This window comes from Geotrypetes seraphini, chromosome 5 (genome assembly GCF_902459505.1).
Source record: "Geotrypetes seraphini chromosome 5, aGeoSer1.1, whole genome shotgun sequence".
In the NCBI taxonomy this organism is placed as follows: Eukaryota; Metazoa; Chordata; class Amphibia; order Gymnophiona; family Dermophiidae; genus Geotrypetes; species Geotrypetes seraphini.
The window spans coordinates 70,994,362-71,016,511 of NC_047088.1; the positions used below are offsets into that span (position 1 = coordinate 70,994,362).

Sequence of the window (22,150 nt, forward strand, 5' to 3'; positions counted from 1 at the left end):
TTAAAGCAGACTAAGACAGCAAGCATACGATTTAATTCAATTGTTAGAACTCCCGGAAGATAAGGGTGAAATGGACCATTTCTCCTTATGGCTTTGCTGGATGATGTCCTTGAATTCGACCATGGTAATCAGAGCTCACTTCAGGTTTTTACACAATTAATTCTACTATCTTTTCTTGATGGGCTACCGCAGTCTTTAATGCTTGCCGATTTCTCCTTAGACCTGTGTGCTGTGAATTAAGGAACATTATGGATCCCCCTCATCTTATTGTATTGATATACTGACTCATTGCACAAAGGGATTCAGAGCTGTAGCAGCGGTCAGGTGGCTTTGGCGAATCTAATCAACTTATCACCTCCTATTTGGGTGCTGCTAAGAGCTCCTGTGTTAACTCTGCATAACCCAAATGCACTAACTGGGAAACGCTTCCGTAGCCATGATATGCCCCCTCCTGAAAAAATTTACTAAAACATAAATCTGCTGGGAAGCTCAGTCGATCTTTTGTTTTCAAGTTTGTAGAGATCTGGAATGAACTTCCTGACACCATTAGGCCAGCTGCAATTATTTCGTAAATTCCTGAAAACTTTGTTGTTCTCGCAATTTTTAAATGGTTTAACTACAGCCTCAATGAAATGATATTATAATTATCTTTCTTATGCTTTTCTTATGTACTTTAGTTTCTGATTAGTACTTCCTTCTCCTATGCTTTCTGCTATGTACTTTAGTCTTAATTATATGTGAACCGAGTTGAGCTCCACTGGGAGATGACCTGGTATATAAACCAAAGATTAGATTAGATTAGATTAGATTAGATATAATGGCAGGCACATTGCCACAAAACACTTCTCTTTTTTTTTTTAAATTCTTTATTCAGTTTAAAACTAACAATAAGTGCAACATAATTAATAAAAACATTTTACACTTTAACAGCACTTAATATTCTATCAAATTATATTACATATCAATTATATATATCAATCCCCCATTATACACCCAACAATTACCCTCAACCATAAATAGATCAAAGTATCCCCCCACCCACCCTGGACATGTATATTCATAAACTTTATTGATTTTCAAACTTTGACAGTGCAATACAATTAACTGAACATAAATACTACATAAAATGCACTATTAATTACACAAATAATATATAAAACAATCATTTTCTCCCACCCTCCTCCCAATTATTAATTCAGTGGGGGGGGGGAATGAAATGTATTTTGAGGATTAAAATTACTTATTTATAATAATGTAGCCACAAAACACTTCAATGCGCTTTGCAGTAAACATTTTTTTCCCCAGGTTAAGTGTGTGTTAGCCCTTAATGTGGTATAGTAGAAGGTAGTTGTAGGAATAATTAAGTCCATGCAAATAAAAATAAAGGCAGTGATTAGGGTTAATGAGGACATGTATACAAAACAATAGAAAACCGAATTCTAGGTAACGGTTTAAAGTGCTTCTTACCTGCTGAGCCTGCGAATCCAGTCATATACTCTCTCCTCTTATCACGCAATGCGATGTACTCGCTCTGAGAATCAGGGAAAACACAGTGGGTAGTACATTCTTCATAATGAAACTATAAGATATGACTGGGAACACAGAATACATGCCCTAATGCTGAACAGCAATACTCTAAGAAGATAAGCTAAATGATCACTAAATCGATCGGATCTCAAACGTTTCTGTGATTATAATTAGCCAATCCTGTGGCTCTGGCTATGCTTCCTGTGTGCAAAATTTCATATTCTATATATGCTGATGATATACAAGGTTTTTTCTTTTTTTTAAATCTTTATTAAATTTCCAAACTACCATTGTGCAAACAAACAATTTCAATATACATACTACAAGTTTTATTGCCTGTGATTGAGACTGTATCTGAGACTTTGATATGGTTAAACAGCTGTTTGATGGGCTTTATACCTCGATATTTGAGAATAATTTGACATTAAATGTAAAAAAGGCAGAAATTCCTTATGTGTTGAGGAATAGTCTGGATATATTTCTATGTGAAGTTTACCTGTCTCAAGAAGTATTATCTGTGTCATCTCAGGTGAAATATTTGGGAGTTATGTTGGACTCTGAACTAGAGAATGACATGGGGACAAAGTTTGTCCCACTAAAAATTAATATTAGAGGATTAGGGCCAGAATATATCCTTTACTAACTCAAACCATGGACAAATGATACACACACCCAGCAACACTACAAGGCCTTAAACTTACACCCAACAGCATTCACACTCCCACAAGAAAAAGGGAAAAGAGAAAGAAAAGAAGTGGAGGAAAAGGCCTCAGTTTGGCTTCATCTGGCCAAAAAAACTCCACTCCTACAAAAGCTGTTCTATATGTAAATGCAAAAAAATAGTCCAAAAACGAGACAACTAAAGTAGCCTGCCAGGTGGTATCAACCAGCACGCCTAGTACAGATGAAAATCAGTGGGTGAATGTAACAAAAGGCAGTATAGTCCAGCTCATAACATCCACAGTAGAAGCAAGAAAAAATAACTTAGCTGCTAATTGCTTCCAAATCCAGGCCGGGCAGTCCTTGCACCCAACGGGGAACCCTCCGTTTCGCATGAAAATGCTGCGTCAGGGGTGTTCATATCATTGCTTCACATCCGGATATTCCAGACCCACCATACTCCTCAAACATCCTTACCACTTCATCAAACAAAGTTTGTCCCCATCCCCACCCCGTCCCTATAGAATCTGTCCCCACCATGTCCCCACAGGTTCCATCTCTGTCTCTGCCCCATCCCCGCAAGCTCTGGCCCGGACCCTGCTCCATCCCACGGACTGTGTCCTCATTTGCACAAACCTCCCCTGAACTGACCCCTCCCCTTCCCCAAAAATCAGCAGGAGGAATGCCTACCCCATCCTGCTGCCGTGAACCAACCCCCTCACACTGACTCCCCCGCCATGCCCCCCAACCAACCCCTCCCCTTCCTAAAAAAACAAAATCAGCAGGAGGGATGCCCACTCCCTTCTGCCACCGGATGCCCCCAGCTCTCCCGAACCACACTTGTTCCTTAAAAATAGATGACAGCAGGAAGGATGCCCAGTCCCTCCTGCTCACAGGCCCGCCACTCCAAAATGGAGGGCCTTCCCCTTCCTGGTGCATCCTGGGATGCACAGGGAGGAGCCTAAGGCCCTGATTGGCTCTGACGCCTAAGGCCCCTAGTTTTTAAAGCTCTGGACTCAGGGGAACCATTTTACCTACCATGTTTTCTGATTCCTTAGGCTTCCTCAAGAAACCTCAGATTTGCACATCAAAATCAATTTGTATGCCCCCACATAATGAGATATAATCCATGAACATATCTGCAAATCTATTTTCTTGGTTCGTGGCCTCAAACTCTGGAACTCCCTTCCATCAACCCTCCTTCTTCATACATCGGTAAGTTCAAGACAGATCTTAAAACTTTCCTGTTTAAAAATGCTTACTCATAGTCTTCCCTAGCCAGTTTCAGATTTCCTTGTACCTGTTCATCTAGTAAAATTCCTTTTCACGTCTCTAGGCCTGGGAACTGAAGACTGAATTGAATCCCATATGTAGTAACCATCACCCCTACTATCCTATTATATTTTGGAATTCTACCCTCCTTACCTCACATTCATGTCCATGTCTGCCCCTTTACACTCCTTCCTCCCTTTGACCTCATTATAAATTGCACGCCATGTAACAGGTTAGTCTGATATGTGGGATAGTAAATCCAAAATAAACTTGGAAACTTACCATATGTGCATCCGTGGCTGGGATGATATATGCACTAATATTTAAGTTTCTCATTTCCTGGCGTAAAGCACTCAGTTGCTGTGATGTGTTTACCACAGTGGGGGGCAGGATCTGATCACAAAGAGAAACATCTGGTGTTAGTGAAGGTTCCCTTTCCAAGGATATTGTCTATGGTAATACCTGGATTACTCTGGGGAAACTATATATGGTCATTGTCAAACAAATCATTTAAAGATGGGGTGGGCAAAACGTTTGGCCAAGAGGCTTCATTGAAATGCATGTCAGGGCAGGGAACAGCAATGCAGTTTGAAAGAGAGGGGAAGGGTGTATTCTAACCCCAGCAGGGTAAAAGAGTGAGCTTTATCAGAACTGCATAGAGACAAGAACAGAGCCTGATCAATCCAGAAGCGAAACACTAGCACTTAGTTGAATTAATAATTATACAATCCAAAAGGACTTTGCTTGTTTGATACGTGGAATACATCTGGTCTGGGCTTCCATGATGGTATTTTTAAATAACATCCATGCCTGGTTTACAGTCCTAACCTTTGCAACTGATCCTTTTAGCTTCTTTTTAACCATTTTCCTCATTTTATCATAGTCACCCTTTTGAAAATTAAATGCCTCTACAGTAGATTTCTTTTGTGCAGACCCAACACAGTTAACTCCTGTATTATGCCTTGCATTCCACTAAGGACCACTAAGGATTAAAATAATTGTCCAGCATATTTGCAGAGTATCATTCACATATGTAGGTACTAGGTATTCTATAATCTGAGAATGCAAATAGCACTTATGTGCTAGATCTATAGAATGAGGGGGCTGGAGTCCTGCACACATCAATGATTTTTGTAGCAGATATCAGGATGTGCCTCTTATACTAGCATTCTATTACAGCCATCACAAAATTGTTCATTCCTAAGATTCCTTAATGCTTGCTCTCTATGACATAAGGGCTATTTAGTTTTTGACCTATCTTCTGCATATAACCCGGGCATGTTTGGCATATCTGAAATGTGGCTAAGTGATGGTGATCAATATTTAGTCCAATCTTGTCTTAATGACTTTTCTTCCTTTGCCACTCATCATGACTCAAACAAGATCTTGAAACAGAAGGAAAGGAAGAATGGCTAAGTGCTCCTAAAGTTTTAGCTATACGGGTTAATGTTTTCTAACCTTACATAAGAACATAAGAATTGTCGCTGCTGGGTCAGACCAGTGGTCCATTGTGCCCAGCAGTCCGCTCACGTGGTGGCCCTCTGGTTAAAGACCAGTGCCCTAACTGAGACTAGCCCTACCTGCATACGTTCTGGTTCAGCAGGAACTTGTCTAACTTTGTCTTGAATCCCGGGATGGTGTTTTCCCCTATAACAGCCTCAGGAAGAGCGTTCCAGTTTTCCACCACTCTCTGGGTGAAGAAGAACTTCCTTACGTTCGTACGAAATCTATCCCCTTTCAATTTTCGAGAGTTCCCTCTCGTTCGCCCTACCTTGGAGAGGGTGAATAACCTGTCCTTATCTACAAAATCTATTTCCTTCAGTACCTTGAATGTTTTCATTATGTCCCCTCTCAATCTCCTCTGTTTGAGGGAGAAGAGGCTCAGTTTCTCTAATCTTTCGCTGTACGGCAACTCCTCTAGCCCCTTAACCATCTTAGTCGCTCTTCTCTGGACCCTTTCAAGTAGTACCATGTCCTTCTTCATGTACGGCGACCAGTGCTGGACACAGTACTCCAGCTGAGGGTGCACCATGGCCCGGTACAGCGGCATGATAACCTTCTCCGATCTGTTCGTGATCCCCTTCTTTATCATTCCTAGCATTCTGTTCACCCTTTTCACCGTGCCGCACATTGTGCGGATGGCTTCATCGATTTGTCGATCAGAACTCCCAGGTCTCTTTCCTGGGAGGTCTCATCTATCTGGTCTGTTTTCAGGATATCCATCATGGGTATACATGAGACAGATTTGCATACACAAATTATGCAAATCTGTCTCACACAGATTTGCATATTCAGATTATGCAAATCTGTCTCATGCATATTCATGATGGATATCCTAAAAATCTGACTGGTTAAATGCGCTTTTGGGACAGGATGAAGAAACATTGACATAGGTAGCTTTTTTCTTACAGACTAGGTTAGATAGTAATTGAGTGTATAAAGAGATGTTTATGCCAGTTCAGTGTCGGAACGTATCACAAAAGCTGTAAATAAGAAGCAGCAACTATTCTTGACTGCTCACTGGAGGGCTGGAAGTGCAGTTCCTTGTAGTCTCTTTCTCAGAGCTGGGCTGCTTGTACAGGCCTGCTGCATATCCTAGAAAAACCAAGGCAGAAAGTGGCTTTTTTAAAAGCAGTTGCACTAGACCTTGTGTTTAGGTTTATGCTTATTCAGATGTTGATATACTGCTCAAACTGCACAGGCCAAAGCGGTTAACAAAACAAATAGGTAAAAAGCAGAAAAGAATGCCATTTGATTGATAGGATAGATATCTACACGTAACACAATAATTTCACAGTGCACAGAAAATACTACAGAATATATAATAACAAAATATCTAAAATATCTAAAATACTGAAAACGTGGCTGTATATCTCGGTCACTGTTCTGCATCCAGGTGCTGCTGTCTGAATGCTAGACCAGGGGTAGGCAATTCCTTTCCGCGAGAGCCGGAGCCAGGTTAGGTTTTCAGGATCTCCACAATGAATATATATGAAATGGATTTGCATGCACTGCCTCCTTGAGATGCAAATCTATCTCATGCATATTTATTGTGGATATCCTGAAAACCTGACCTGGCTCTGGCTCTGGAGAACCGGAATTGCCTACCCCTGTACTAGACCATATTGATTACAGAAAGATCCTCCTAGTTTTTGGCATTAGAGGAACCAACTCCATCGTTTAATTTTATTTGAGGTTTGGGAGGTTCGTACATTTCCTAGACGAACTTGTCTCTTTTTGAAAATTTGGGACCCCTATATTTAAAATCTTTCTTCTAGAGCATGAAGTATGATTCTTAATGTTTTATATTGAAGCTTTGGAAACATTTATTGCATTCCAACATCTGGTAATTTGTGTCACCTTCCATTCTGGGGGAGGGGAGGGAATAGGGGGGGATGATAGTAATATGTATGGAAATACTTGAATTGTATATATGCTTAATTCCTTCATTACAATGTTATAATTGGAAATAAAAACAATGGGGGGGGGGGAAGGGAAGGGGGAAGGGGGAATGGAACAAGAGGAGTGCATAGAGTGAAATAGGATATATGGAAATATATTTTGGAGGAATGATAGAAATATGTATGGAAAAATTAGAATTGTGAATATACAGTGGTACTTCGGTTTACGAGTGCACTGGTTTGCGAGTGTTTTGCAAGACGAGCAAAACATTTTCAAAATCGACGCCTCGGAAACCAAGCATGGCTTGATTTACGAGCGCCCCCCCCGCGATCCCGCACCCTCCCCCCGTGATCCGACACCCCCCCCCCCCGACATGATCCGGCGCCCCCCTGCTGCTTCTTACAGTCATCTGGGCACCGGCACTGGCATGTCCTGTGCTTGGTGCCGGTGCCCGAAGATCGTCCTCCTCCTCTGCTGGGCCTTGAGCATGTGCGCATGCTCAAGGCCTGCGAGTTCACGTTCTGATGCTCAAGGCCCAGCAGAGGAGGAGGACGATCTTCGGGCACCGGCACCAAGCACATGACATGCCGGTGCCGATGCCCAGATAACTGTAAGAAGCGGCGAGGGGGTTGCCCGATCACGGCGGGGTGGGGGGGGCCTGATCGCAACAGGGGGGTGCCCAATTGTGTCGAGGTGGGTGCCGGTTCACGTCAGGGGGGGGGGGTGCTGGATCGCGGGGGGAGGGTGCCAGATCGTGGGGGGGGAGGGGGTGCCGGATCGCAGGGGGGCCTTCGGGGGGAGCAATGCCGGTTCTCGTGGGGGGGGGGGGGGAGAAACGTATCAAAGCGAGTTTCCATTATTTCCTATAGGGAAACTCGCTTTGATAAACGAGCATTTTGGATTACGAGCATGCTCCTGGAACGGATTATGCTCGTAATCCAAGGTACTACTGGTATTTGTAATGAATATCTTTTTGTATTATCTTATTGTATATTTATTTGATTCCTTTAATAAAATGTTTTAAATTAAATAAACGTCATTTCAATACACATATTTTCAAATGTGTGCTGTAATGGAAGAAATTGCAGATAATTACATATAAATGAATTATTGTATTGCATAACAGTAAGTTGCGCAGACAGGATAATATAATAGAAAATTTGAAGAACAGAAAGAAAAGAAAGAAGAGCCAAGCCTTGGACTACTATGGAAAGAACAACAAAAAGAGGCACTGGAGATGGCACAGCCAACTGATGGATATGAGTCTTTTATTCAAACTAAAACGACTGAAATAAGTAAAAACAAGCAAAGTCCAAGGATCCAAGTTTCGGCGACAGGGTTGCCTTCATTTGCGAAATAGAGACGCCGACATGTTTAATATTGTCCCCAGAGGAAGGCGACGCTGTTGCCGAAACTTAGATCCTAGTTCTAGATTTTGCTTGTTCTTAGAACAGGAGTTCTCTGCCCAACCTGCCAGGTTTTCAGAATATCCACTATGAATATACTTGAGATAAATTTGGAGGCAATTCTTATGTTCTTATGTCTTGCATATTCATCATGGTTATCATGAGAACCTGACTGGCTGGGTTTGTCCTGATTTTGGGTTGAGAACCCTTGCATGAAAAGTAACTACGGACTCTGTTTCTTCTTCTGTGTCTTACATCCAACTGTTTCAACTTCTGGAACCTGCAAGACACTTTACAAAGCCCCAATTTTCTTCCTCCTTCAGGTTTTTTGAACCAACCATGGTTATCTTTGCAGACAAATCCCTTTTTCGATTCTGACTTCATAAGTGGCACGCCTCCTCCAAAAGAGTTTCTCTCTCCTTGGCCTTTTACTTTGCTTTCATCCATTTCATTCCCTCCTTCCCTTTGCATCTTCCAGCCACTCCTCTTTCTTTCTTTCTTTCTCTTCTCAGAATGTATTATGATTTCTTTTGGTACTTCTGCAGTGACACAGAGGTTCCTCATTTTCCCTTTTAAATGATTCCCACCTATCTGGAAGCTACTGTTTCAACAACTACTATTTATCATTTCTATGTCTAAGACACTTGTAACAGTTAAGAGGCCCGCCTCAATTAAGTAGGAAATGAGTTTTAGGTTTTAATAGTTTTCCATGTTTTTGAAAAAGTTAGCATGAAATGCTTCATTAGATACAGGCTTTTTACTAACTACAGTATTATTAAAGTAATACACAATAATAAATAGGCCCCATGTAATGTGAAGCCCTAAGCTGAAGCTTTTCTAGCTTATATATAAACCCAGCCCTGCCTAAGAGACAATCCCTGCTCAACAAAGCTCCATTATAAACTTTAAAGCAGACAAACTGGAAAAATAAGATATTAGGAGATTTCATGTATTATGGGGAAAGCTAGCATGACTGGAATGTGGTGGATGGGACCCAATAGCAAACCACAAGAATGTAGAAAAATTTAGTCTGGATCAAATCCAAATGATTGGAATGGGGAGAGGATGGACCCTCTCTCAGGTGTTTAATTCTCATTCTTGTTAGTACAGTAAATCATCAGGGAATTAAAGAATTCAAGATAAAAGAGTGTTTTATTTTTAAAGTTTGTGAGAGTTCTGAGCCTGCAGTATAACAGCCAGGTTTTTTTTTTTCCGTCTAGCTGAATGTTTTGGGTTTTAAATTTGCACTGAGGGAAGAAGCACCTCATCCAGCTGGATATTATTCATCAGACTGGAAAAAAATCAACAAACAATACAAATCACAATTAAAGGACAAGAGAAAAGCACACTACACCAACCTAATAGGCACTGAAACCCAAGACACCAAAAAACTTCCAAATTCTAAAAACCCTAACCGACACCAAACCCTACCTGACCACTAACAATACTACCCCCCCTCAGCCATTCAGCAGAACACTTCCAAAATAAAATTACCAATGCAAGAGCTCCCCTCAATGACACCTCTACCCATCCTAACGAATTCACAATTCTCCCCATAGATAGAGATTCTACTGCAGCAGATAGAATATGGTCTCAATTCCCCAACATACAATGGCCTGAATTCAACAAATACTACAAAAAATACAGCCATGCATCCTGTGACCTCAACAACTGTCCACCATATCTCCTAAAAACATCCAGCACAAATTCCGCGCTCTTCTTCTAAACTGGATACAAATCTCGCTAATAAACGGCCACTACCCTACCAACCTCAGCGAAATCATCATCACTCCGATCCTCAAAGACCCCAAAGGACCAATAGACCAAATAGCCAACTACAGACCCATTGCCTCTATTCCACTCTACGTCAAAATAATAGAAGGACTAGTTGCCAAATTCCTCTCCAATTACCTAGAAAACCATAACATACTCCATCCCATACAATCCAGCTTCAGAAACAACTTCAGCACGGAAACACTACTAGGATTTCTCTTGGACACAGCCAGACAACATCTCAGCACAGGAAAAAAAATGATGCTCATACAACTAGACCTGACCGCTGCATTCGACTTGGTGGACCATAACATTCTACTACAAATCCTGGATACAATAGGTATCACAGATAAAGTATACACATGGTTTGAAGGATTCCTGCGGAGTTCCCCAAGGATCCCCTCTATCCCTGACTCTCTTCAATCTCTATACAGCCTCCCTCAGCTCTCACCTGGACAAACAAGGCATAACCTCCTACAACTATGCCGATGACATTACCATTCTCATACCCTTCGATCAACCTGAACTCTCCATGACGAACACAATATACCAAACACTAAAATCAATAGCAACCTGGAAGAAAGATCACAAACTGAAATTGAACACAGATAAAATGAATTCATCCTCCTAGAAAACAACAAAATACCAACCATAACCAACATTGAAATCAACGCAATCAACTACCCCATACAAACCACCCTAAAACTGCTAGGAATAACTATCGAAAGATGCTGCACCATGCAACCGCAAATCAATAAAACAATACAAAAGTCATTCTTAGTCATGAGAAACTTAAGACAAGTTCGGAAATTCTTCGAGAAAACTCAATTCCAGCTCATAGTTCAGTTCTTAATATTAGGCCTACTTGACTACTGTAATATCCTCTACCTCCCATGCCCTACAACCATAACAAAACAACTACAAACTATCTAAAACACAGCACTAAGACTCATCTACTCATTAAAGAAACATGATCACATTACAGAAGCATATCTCCAATCACACTGGCTTCCGATCCCAGCAAGAATGCAATTTAAATTCTACTGCCTACTATTTAAGACTTTATATGGAGACAGTCCAAACTACCTGAATAACCGCCTCATCCACAACACCGCAACCAGACATAGGAAAACTCACATTCTCATACCCCCCAATTAAGGAGGTCAAACGGAGAAAACTATATGATGGCCTCCTGGCCACTCAAGCAGTCAAACTAGACAACCAAATCGCCAATCTAATGACAGCATCCCTCGACTACAAGACTTTTAGAAAAGAAATAAAGACCATACTCTTCAAGAAAACTCTGAAAAAAGAAATAATACCGCAAGTCTCAAACTCCATCTCTCACTAAAGCCAACTACCCCAAACAAATAACCTTACCCATTTCTTACTCTTTTTGAAAATGACCAATTTTTTTTTTTGTAAGTTCTTGTTGTAATACATCTTGGATAATTCTTTTGTAATCCGCCTTGAACTGCAAGGTAATGGCGGAATAGAAATCCCTAATGTAATGTAATGTAATTTCTTCATGTTCTTTTCCTTATTACATAGCTGTTTTGCTATATCTGTGCCCATGGCTAAGTGCTTATTAATGTTGCAGGATGAAACATGGCATACTGCTGGCCCAGTGGCTCAGGGTATCTGCAGAATGCTGTGGAGGCAACATTTACTGCCCCTGGTGGTGGGGAGGGGGAGGAAAGAGGGGATCTCTGCCATCACTCAACAGTGATACCTCCTAGCCAGACTCAGAATCTTTACTACTGCTACTACTTATTTCTATAGTGCTACTAGACTTTTATTTGTTTTTATTTTATTTATTCAGTTTTCTATACCATTCTCCCAGGGGAGCTTAGAACGGTTTACATGAATTTATTCAGATACAAGCACTTATGCAGCACTGTATATATTATATGCAGGTACCTGTCCCTAGTGGACTCACAATCTAAGTTTTGTACCTGAGGCAATAGAGGGTTAAGGACTTGACAAGGTCATAAGGAGATGCAGTGGGAACTGAATCCAGTTTGCCAGGATCAAAGTCTGTTGCCCCAACCATTAGGCTACTCCTGCACTCCAAATCAAAATGGTTTACATATATTCTACAGTGTATGTACAGTACAGTAACAGGACTTTTTCTTTTTCATGGGATCCAGAGAGAGCCAGGATTTGTGGCCTCCATTGTGATGGCTTTGATAAACTGGAGGGGACATAAAAGGGCAACGCAAGTGGAAGCCCCAACCATGTCCCTCCTTCGCTCTGCCTATGTGAACATCTCTTGCAATTACACGCTATGGGGCTAATTTTCAAAAAATAAAAACAGCCAAAAAGTGACATAAAGGGGCAGAAGGACAATTTCCCAGCAAACCTTTCCAATTAACTCTTTTCAGAACCTCTTTTCTAGACGTACATCTATGTTGTTGATCAGTAGTTTGTCTAAATCTCAAGGGGGCGTGGTATAGGCATGATTTGGGCAGGTCTAGGGTGTAAATCACTTAGGCCAGGGGTGTCCAACCTGCGGCCTGAGGGCCACATGCGGCCCCGGTTGAGGGCGATGCAGTGTTTTCCTCTGCTGCTCCCGGGTGTTTACCGTCTTGCCAACTCCCTCCTCTGTCTTGCTGCAGCGTTTGCGCGTTTGTGCGGCCCCAGAAACATTTTTTTTTGGCCAATGCGGCCCAGGGAAGCCAAAAGGTTGGACACCTCTGACTTAGGCTATAAGTGGTATATAAATACTAAAAACAAATAAATTCATAGGTGTGCCTTGCATTTCATAAGTTATAGAATACTAGCACTTATGTTCACAATTGCAATTTAGATGTGCTCACGTACATCAACCATTTGATTGGTGTTAGTGCTTGGACCTAAAGTTGAGCAAAAGAATACCAGTGTACACTAGTGTTCTATAGTGGCAATTGTGAGTGAAATTGCCATTATAGAATTAGTGCTTAGGGGGAAATTCATCAAAGGGCTCTATGGGCCTGATTCTGTATAGGATGCCAGTGTCAGCAGCCACCTAAGAAACAGCCACTGATTGAGTGTCAATCACACAGCGGCATCCTATTCAGAATCAGGTCTGCACTCCCGAGCGTTTTGCAGGCCTACATTTAAGGCATCTGTTTCCCATCTGTAAAGATATGTACTGCTGCTTAAGCTTTCTCAAGGCCACTTCTGGGTGAAACCATGCCACGCCACACCTTGGGCATGCTTAAGCGTACCTGCGCATCTCCATAGATGCCTGCCTTCCTCGTAGGCGTCCTTTCTCAGCAGCATTTTTTCTAAATGTCTCCCGATTGGCTGCCGGTCGGCGGTAGGATGCCTATCGCTACCTAAAATTGGGACGCATGGTTCAAGAATCAACCCCTAAAGGCTAGATTCACAAAGCAAACTGATCGTGTACCGACTGGTTTGCGACCCCTTTATGTCCATATTTCCCTCTGGCCTGATTCACTAACCTCTCCTGTGACCAGCTTCCAATCCATGCATGCAAATTAGGGGAAACAGCATGCAAAGTAGGCAGGGACGCCAATTCCTCCTGCATTCTCAAATACCACCTTGCCGGGCCCGACCCGGCCTGGCCCACCTCCCTCCCTGTAGTAGGCTAGCCGGGCCTGGACCACCCCCTCTCCGTATCTTTAGAATCGTTGGGAGCAGGAAGGGTGTCCTGTCCCTCCTGCTCCTCAGGCCTCCCGTTATCTTTGGGAGCAGGAAGAAGCCCAAAGTCCTCCTGCTTCTGCCACTCTGCCACGATACTGGCCTTAAGCCACATTCCGATGCATCATCTGATGCACAGGGAAGGGCCTAAGGCAATGATTGGCCAATCAGGGACTTCCTTAGACTCCTCCCTAAAGACGACCCTGATTAGCTGAGGTGCCCCAGGCCTTTCCCAAGGGAAGAGCCCGAGGTACCTCAGCCAATCAGTGCCTTAGGCCATGCCCCATGATGCATCGGGGCATGGCCTAAGGCCAGTATTGCGGCAGAAGTAGGAGGACTTTGGGCTTCCTCCTGCTCCCTAAGATTACAGGAGGCCTGAGGAGCAGGAGGGACTGGGCACCCCTCCTGCTCCCAATGATTCTAAAGATACGGGGAGGGGGTGGTCCAGGCCCGGCTAGCCGGTTAGCCTACTACAGGGAGGGAGGTGGGCCAGGCCGGGTCGGGCCCGGCAAGGTGGTATTTGAGATTGCAGGAGGGAGTTGGCGTCTGTCCTGCCTTGTGTTCGGTGGGGCATTGTATGGGGGGGTGCGCAGGGCATTTTTTAGGGGTTTGGGGAGGGAGGAGGCACTTTGGGGGGCTTTTTAATTTTAACCGAGCAGTTATTTTGCTTGTGTAATACACGCAAAATATGTGCCCGATTAAAATAAAATTTTTTTTAAAAAGCTGGCAGAAGCCCTGACAGCAGTGACAGGAGGCTGTTTCTCCTGTCACTACTGTCAGGGTCTGCGCATGCTCTAGGATCGCTCTCTGGCGATCCTGGCCGTGGGTGGGCGGCGTGTCACTGATCGTCCCCATTTGCATGCAGGCCTTTTGTGAATTCGTCGGCCTGCATGCAATCGGGAACGGACCGGAGACAGAATCGGTTTTAGTGAATCTAGCCCTAATTGTGTTAGTGTGCGCTAATTACATTTGTATACGCTAACAATTAGCGCATGCTTAATACTAAAGACGCCCCTAGGATTGTAATGGGTGTCTTTAGTGTTTAGTGCATGCTAATGTACTTAGCAACCTTTGATGAATTCCCCCCTTAGTGTCCTAATTTCTGGCACGTATTCTTGAATTTACCCCAATGCACTTAATGTGTGAATTAGCGCACACTGTTTGACCACTGCGGGAGCAGTTAACACCCACTAGTTCATGTATTAACTGCTTAACACACTTTAGTAAATAATATCTAATGTGCTGAGCAAATCTACACAAAGGAAAAAGGAGCGAGAGAACTGGAAGACAGGACAGCAAGGCCTATTCTGACAAACTGTAGACATGATTTTAGAATATAAATACTGTCTTCAAATTCTACTAACATCACAAATTTATTTTACAGCAAAATAGCAAGAATTCCATCTAGGGCATCAGGCTGATAAAATAAATTCTTGGTCTTCTCTTGTGCCATGAACACTTTCCTTGATACGAACATGAGTGACTACACTACAGTGTCTCTGAGAAGGGGAAACAGGGGACACCATAACAGCATCTCAAGCTTGCTAGTAGATTTCAGATTTAAATACTTTCCCAACATACCACAGAGGATAAACATCCAGGCGCTGAAACTCCAGTGAGAAGGTGCCATGGTAAGTGTTCAGCTCTGCTTCACCCTACAGCAAGGCTTTAAAAAGAGAGAGACGCGAGCAGACCTATGCAGGTTGACAAGAAGTGTGTGGGTGTGCCTGCTTTGTGTCAGCCCGCCTCATGTCACTCTGGATGAACTTTTTCCACATCAGCTGCTGGTGCTAGCTTTGCATCCAAATTCTTTTCTCGTTGGTGTATGTCAGAGTTTCATGCTCCTACTTGCCTCACAGGAATGCCTGGAGCTGTGCGGGTCATAAGATTACTGTGCTCTTCCGATAATGAACTGGAAAATGGGCATTTGCCAACGTCAGTCCAAAAGTTCAAAGATCTATGGGACAAGTGACTGAATAACTTTTATTAGCAGCTGGATTCTGACACACATGGGAAATAACCATGCAATCCTTCATCTACAAGAGAGATAACATCTCAGAACAAAAGCAAGCTATCTCGTACATGCAACGGAGATAACCTATGTTCCCTCTAACTGGAGCATGTGAGTGATCACTCCCATATACTCTAGTAGCATCGCTCACAGATTTTACATGGTCGCTCACAAAAATAAATGCAAAAGATATAAAAAGGATGGAGGCGGTCCAGAGGAAGGCTACTAAAATGGTATGTGGTCTTTATCATAAGGCGAATGGGGACAGACTTAAAGATCTCAATCTGTATACTTTGGAGGAAAGGCGGGAGAGGGGAGATATTGCCCCAGGTACATTAGACAGATTGTGAGCCCACCGGGACAGACATGGAAAAATGCTTGAGTACCTGAATAAATGCATATAAACCGTTCTGAGCTCCCCTGGGAGAACGGTATAGAAAATTGAATAAATAAATAAATATGATAGAGTCATTTAAATACCTACATAATATAAATGCGCATGAGTTGAGTTTCTTTCATTTAAAAGGAAACTCTGCAATAAGAGGTGATAGGCTTTGGAATAATCTAAGGAAATACTTTTTTACAGAAAGGGTGGTAGATGCATGGAACAGTCTCCAGGAAGAGGTGGTGGAGACAGAGACTGTGTCTGAATTCAAGAGGGCCTGGGATAGGCACGTGGGATCTCTCGGAAAGAGAAAGAGATAATGGTTACTGCGGTTGGGCAGACTAGATGGGCCATTTGGCCTTTTTTCTGCCATCATGTTTCTATGTTTCTAAATCTAGAAAATTGTTGGTTTTTAGAACCTGTTGCTCGTGTGCGAAATAATTTTTAGAACTTGTTGCACACATGAAAAAAATTTGCACCAGCTGGCCAATTCTTAGAGGGAGCATTGGAGATAACATTGGAAGGAGACTGGTCAGCAAGGGTGTCTGTAATCCCTGATTCCACTCATTGAAGTCAGCACTGCAGGTCCCATAATGCCATAGGATATGACTTCCAGAAATCCTGATTTAGAATCTTCCTCCTGGAAACAGGTAACTCCACAGCTTTACAGATGACTCTTATAGTCTCCAGTTCTTCCTTACCCTTTACTCCTGGTGGAATTCTACACAACTGCGCAGTGCAGAATTTGCACAGAATTCCTCAGCACACAGAATTCACCTGTTTGTCTGCAGAATTTGAGTCACAGTGGTGCAGTCAATGGCTCTCCCTCTTCTCCATTGATGGCCTGGCATCTGTCCATCTGTTTCTGAGCCCCACCCTTGGTCTACTGCATAGGAATTGCTGCTGGTGACAACTTTAGGCATCTTCAGGCTCCCTTCTACTGTGTTCCTGACCATGATGATGTCACTTCCTATTTCTTCACAGGCAGGGACGTGGTAGAGAGAAGCCTGCAGAGGCGGCACAGGTTGCCTATAGAAGTCACCATCGGCAACATTTCTGAGGTACATTTGGGGGGGGGAGCCTTATAAAGAGATGGACAGATGGAAGGGCATGGGCCTCTGGAGGAGCAAATGCTGATGTGGGGCAGAAGAGAGGGAGAAAGAAGTAGGGACAGGGGATGAAAGGGAAGAGAGAGGAAGTGATGGATGTAGGGGTGGAGAGGAAGATAAAAAAAAATTGCATGCATGTACAGGGTGGGGGTGAGAAGGGCACACTCAGGTTATACCTGGGCCCACCCAAAATGGCAGGTCTGGCAACGCCTCTAGTTATAGCAGGTAATGAGACTACTGACTTCACTGAGGCACTGCAGGTCAGACCCCTCCTTTGCTCCATCTGTTAAACAAAAAAGTTACTGTGGCAAGCGTAAATGCACGTGGAGTCTGAGAGGAATCAGAAAAGATTACATTACATTTCATTAGTTTCTTTTATATTGGGTGGATTACAAAAGGAAGAGATTCTGGTCATTTCCAGAACATTACAGAGAAGCTATTGGTTGTAACATTTGGAGTCTGGTGATGAAGTGAGTTTATTGGTTGTATCAGGAGTTTGTCTTGACATATTTCTTGAAGAACCTGGTTTTTATTTCCCTCCTGAAGGCTCTGTAGTTTGGTGCTGAAATCAGTAGATTGGAGATGTGGCTGTCTAGTTTTGCTGCTTGTGTGGTGAGTAGTCCAGGATGACACGAGAAAGAGAACCCAGCTGCCGAGTTGCATATGGTCAGGCACAGGGAGGTACTCCTTACTAACGGTGATAGGCCACACTTCCCTGCATTTCCATCAAATCCCCCTTTTAACTTGAAGGACTGGATTTACAACAAAAAAATAACAAGTAGGCATTCGAGGTGTTCAGATCTCAGCACTCTCCGTTGTGCTATGATTGGCAGCGATCGACTCTCCATGGGTCCAGCAATTTATCCAACACTCTTCCAGGTCCTGAAAACAGGTATTTTAACTTTTTGCCAACGATTAATTCAGGCCACCAATGGACCGTTTTTCTCTTGGCCATCTCCCGCCTCCTTGGATAGCAACTTCCTGTTGTTGCACAGGCAGGACTGCATTAATCACAGGTGCCTGGACTCTGATGGAGGGACTAGGGGGTAGGACAAACTGCTGGACCTGTGGGAGGAGGAGAGAGGAGGCATTTCAATTAGATGACATGAGAATGTGATGGAGGCATTGGATACTAGTGGGTCAGGAGCATCACTAAGCGAGAAAAATTTGAAGGTTTTTTGTCTTGCAGAATTTGCAAATTTTGTGCACAGAGTTTAGATTTTTTTGGGGGACAGAATTTTGTTTGGCACAGAATTCTGCCAGGAGTAACCCTTTTTACATAAAGTAAGCTAGCTTTGAGACATATTCTTGTGCCATCAGCTTTTAGAGCTCTTTTTTGGGAGATTTCTGGTAGCAGCCCACATTTAAATTCACTCAGACCATGGAGTGTTTCTCATACTCAGGAATATTAAGGGCCTGTTTTACAAAGCCGCGCGGTAACGACCCCGAAGCCCATAGAGATTTAAAGGGCTTCGGGGCTGTTGCCGCACAGCAGCTGCTAGCGCGGCTTTGTAAAACAGGTCCTAATTGTTGCAATTTGCATCCTGTCCATCTATTTATTTATTTAACATATATTTATGAGAGACCACTGAAAAGTTCTCAGCCCAACTGAGAAGAGAATGATGTGGAACCATGAAACTTACAAGTTATTCCACACTTTTCTTGATTGGTGTAGCTCGACTTTACTACAGGAAGATGCGGTGGGAGCAGACCGTGAATTGAGAGTCCACGATTAGCGAACAGCGAATTTGCTGGGGAACACTGTATATGAATAAAAGCTATATTTTTATACATTGTACTATTATAAACACCTTTACATTTTAAATATCTTATGAGTGTTCAATAGTTTATTTCTTAGATGTTTATATTATGGATGTTTTCAGTTACAACAAGGGAGTCCAGGTGGCTGAGGCAGGAGGGAGTTGGCATCCCTCTTGCTGATCTTCACGAGTAGTGGAGGTTTTCTTTTTTTGTTGCATCCCATGCAGGCCCAGACAGTGCACCTGCCATGAAGTTTGTGTCCAAAATGGCAGAAGGCTCAGCTGTGAACACTCCTGCACCTCCTTGTTTAGCTGTATCTGATTTGGGCACTGCTGGGAGGCTGACACCAAATTCATCCAATCACAGTCTTCTGCTGCACCCTGCAGATCTTCTTCCCTGCTGAAGTGGGACAGTAAGATCCTTCCCTAGAAAGCTTAGATAAGCTAGTAAAGTAGGCAGGAAAACAAAGATGCAAATGAAAAACATATCCAATTTAGTAAACTAGGGGGAGAAGAAATGTGTTTTGGAGGCCGCACCTTCAAAAAGATATAAAAAGTTTGGAGTCGGTCCAGAGGAAGGCTACTAAAATGGTATGTGGTCTTCATCATAGGGACAGACTTAAAGATCTCAATATGTATACTTTAGAGGAAAGGAGGGAGAGGGGAGATATGGTAGAGAAGTGCATGAGTCAAGTCTCTTTCATTTGAAAGGAAGCTCTGGAATGAGAGGGCATAGGATGAAGTTAAGAGGTGATAAGACTCAGGACAAATCTAGGGAAATACTTTTTTTTACAGAGCAGGTGGTAGATGCGTGGAACAGTCTCCCGGTAGAGATGGTGGAGACAGAGACTGTGTCTGATTTCAAGAAAGCCTGGTATAGGCACATGGAATCTCTTAGAGCAGGGGTGTCAAAGTCCCTCCTCGAGGGCTGCAATCCAGTCGGGTTTTCAGGATTTCCCCAATGAATATGAATGAGATCTATTTGCACGCACTGCTTTCATTGTGTGCTAATATATCTCATGCATATTCATTGGGGAAATCCTGAAAACCCGACTGGATTGCAGCCCTCAAGGAGGGACTTTGACACTCCTGTCTTAGAGAGAGAGGAAGAGATAATGGTTACTGCAGATGGGCAGACTGGATGGGCCATTTGGTCTTTATCTGCCATCATGTTTCTATGTGTGTGTGTGCTGTTTTTTTTTTTTAAGATTTGTTCATGATAGGAGGTAGTACAAAAGTAGCATTGTGAGACTCAAAGGTGAAGAGGAGAAATATGTAGAAGCTGATAAAGATAAGGTAGAATTGCTTAATAAATATTTCTGCCCCCACAGCCTCCGATCCTCAGTTGTGACCTGTCATTAAGTAAAGGTGGCAAGACCAATCTTCTTACACCTGTGCTGGCTACCTGGAGAGTCTTTCCCTGCTTTTGTGTTCAAAATTTTCCAACCAGGAACGACTTAAAGCATTTTGAATTAATGCAAACTGAAAATGAGGATTAGATAAGGCAAGCAGGAAGGAGGGTGGTTCCTAAGTTCAACTAGGCTAGTCTTCATATTCTTTGGGATAAATACAAGCCATTTGTGTCTTGATCTTTTTGGCAGATAGGCAAAAAAAGAACACCTCGTCTTGAAATATCAATAGTATAACCGAAAGATTTTTTTGTTAAACAGCTTAAAATTTTTTTTTTTAACGGGTATTCTCGAACCTGCCAAAATTGAGATTTCCTATTCTGCATAGAAATCCAGAGAGGGAGGGAGGGAGGGGGGGGGGTGTTGTTTATTTTGTGTTTCATGCATAATATATAAGTGTTTTTAAGGAATGTTAATGATGTTTATTTTGTTGCATTTTCTGTAAGATGTTTTTACACAATCAATAAACAGTTTATTAAAAAAAAAAAAAGTTAAGGGAGGCGTCCTTTCAGTCAAAAACCACAGTCTTTATTCGAAAGTACGGTCCCAACAAGGATTCTAGTTTTGGCATATGAACAACTCCTTCCTCAGGGAACACTAAATAGATATACAAAACAAATATAAAATACATGTAAAATATAATTGAAAATAATTCCAGATTTGCACATGTAATAAATTTACAATTTTTGTGAATTTTTCTACTATTATTTGAATAGGACTCCTCAGTGAAAGCTGATTATCTCCGCAAATCTGAGTAAACAGCATATGGAACAGTGAGGAGAATAGAGTGAGCTGAATCATTTGGCAGTGATACTCCCCTCTAAGAGTGACCATAATGGTATATAACCCAAGCATGGATCAGAGTGTCCATGAGGAGATTCTCATGAATGTAGTCTGGGGAGGTGGTGTGGAGTGAGAAAAGAAGGAAGGCCTTGTTGCACCATTTAGCTGAATTAAATGAATATTAATTGTCTAAATACACTAAAATTACAGCTGTATGCTAAATATCGCAGAAGAAACTTGACTGGTTGCCTAAAAAGAGAGTAACAGCAATAACCTTTAGAAAAGAAGGCTACGGTTACTGAGAGATTGCTGCCAAAATTGGTTAAGGTGTGTCACTGGCTGGGGCACTGAAACTGCAAGTGCTTTGAAGAGACTAGAAACATAAAACACGAGACTGGAAGGGGCCAGAAAAAGGTTACAACACCACAGTCTGATAGGATGAGAATGGCTCTAGAGAGTTGGAAATTAACTACCACTGACATCAATAAGTCACTGGTTGAAACAGGGGTTTGGTATGAGGCCAGACAGTTCACTGGAGACTAGTGAAAGCAGGCCTGTGAGCAAGAATTCCCAGGAAAAAGCCCTTCCTCAACACAGTTCAGCATCGTAAACGTTTGAACTGGGCTAAAAAGCATGCCAGCTGGATCATAGAGCAGTGGAAGAATGAGACCCGAATCTCCATATTTGGTAGTGACAATGTCTGCTATGTTTGTCGGAAACCAGGCGAGGTCTGCTTGCCAGAGTTTGCTACTGCCACCATGAAGCATTCTCTGAGTGTGATGGAGTGGGACTGCATGTCCAGACAACGTTGTGGGTCGCTTGCAGGTGCTTGATGGAGTGATATGTAAATGCTGACAAATACATAAAGGAGGTCCTTCAGCCCAAGGTCCTCTCCTCAGTCAGAGACATCTTTGGTGTCCGTCGACCATTCATTTTTCATTATGATGGTGCCCCATGTCACACAGCCAAGAAATGCCTCACCTGGTTCAAAGAGAACAAGGTTGAGTT

At 42.7% G+C, this 22,150-nt stretch overlaps 1 protein-coding gene across 2 annotated transcripts in view; it reads right to left on the bottom strand.

Moving 5' to 3' along the window:
- The window catches only part of XPNPEP2 (X-prolyl aminopeptidase 2), a 97,455-nt gene extending 81,909 nt beyond the window's left edge, over positions 1-15,546 (bottom strand). Inside the window, exons 1-4 of one of the 2 annotated variants that reach the window (XM_033946147.1) lie at positions 15,267-15,546; positions 5,981-6,054; positions 3,742-3,852; positions 1,468-1,531 (exon numbers count right to left, since the gene is read on the bottom strand). In XM_033946147.1, the coding sequence (XP_033802038.1) occupies positions 1,468-1,531; positions 3,742-3,852; positions 5,981-6,054; positions 15,267-15,315 (298 nt within the window). In that variant the 5' untranslated portion in view covers positions 15,316-15,546. Of the gene's footprint in view, positions 1-1,467; positions 1,532-3,741; positions 3,853-5,868; positions 6,055-15,266 lie in introns of those variants that run through there. The other variant, XM_033946148.1, reaches the window with a different exon arrangement.
- Between the last annotated feature and the right edge of the window lie 6,604 nt (positions 15,547-22,150).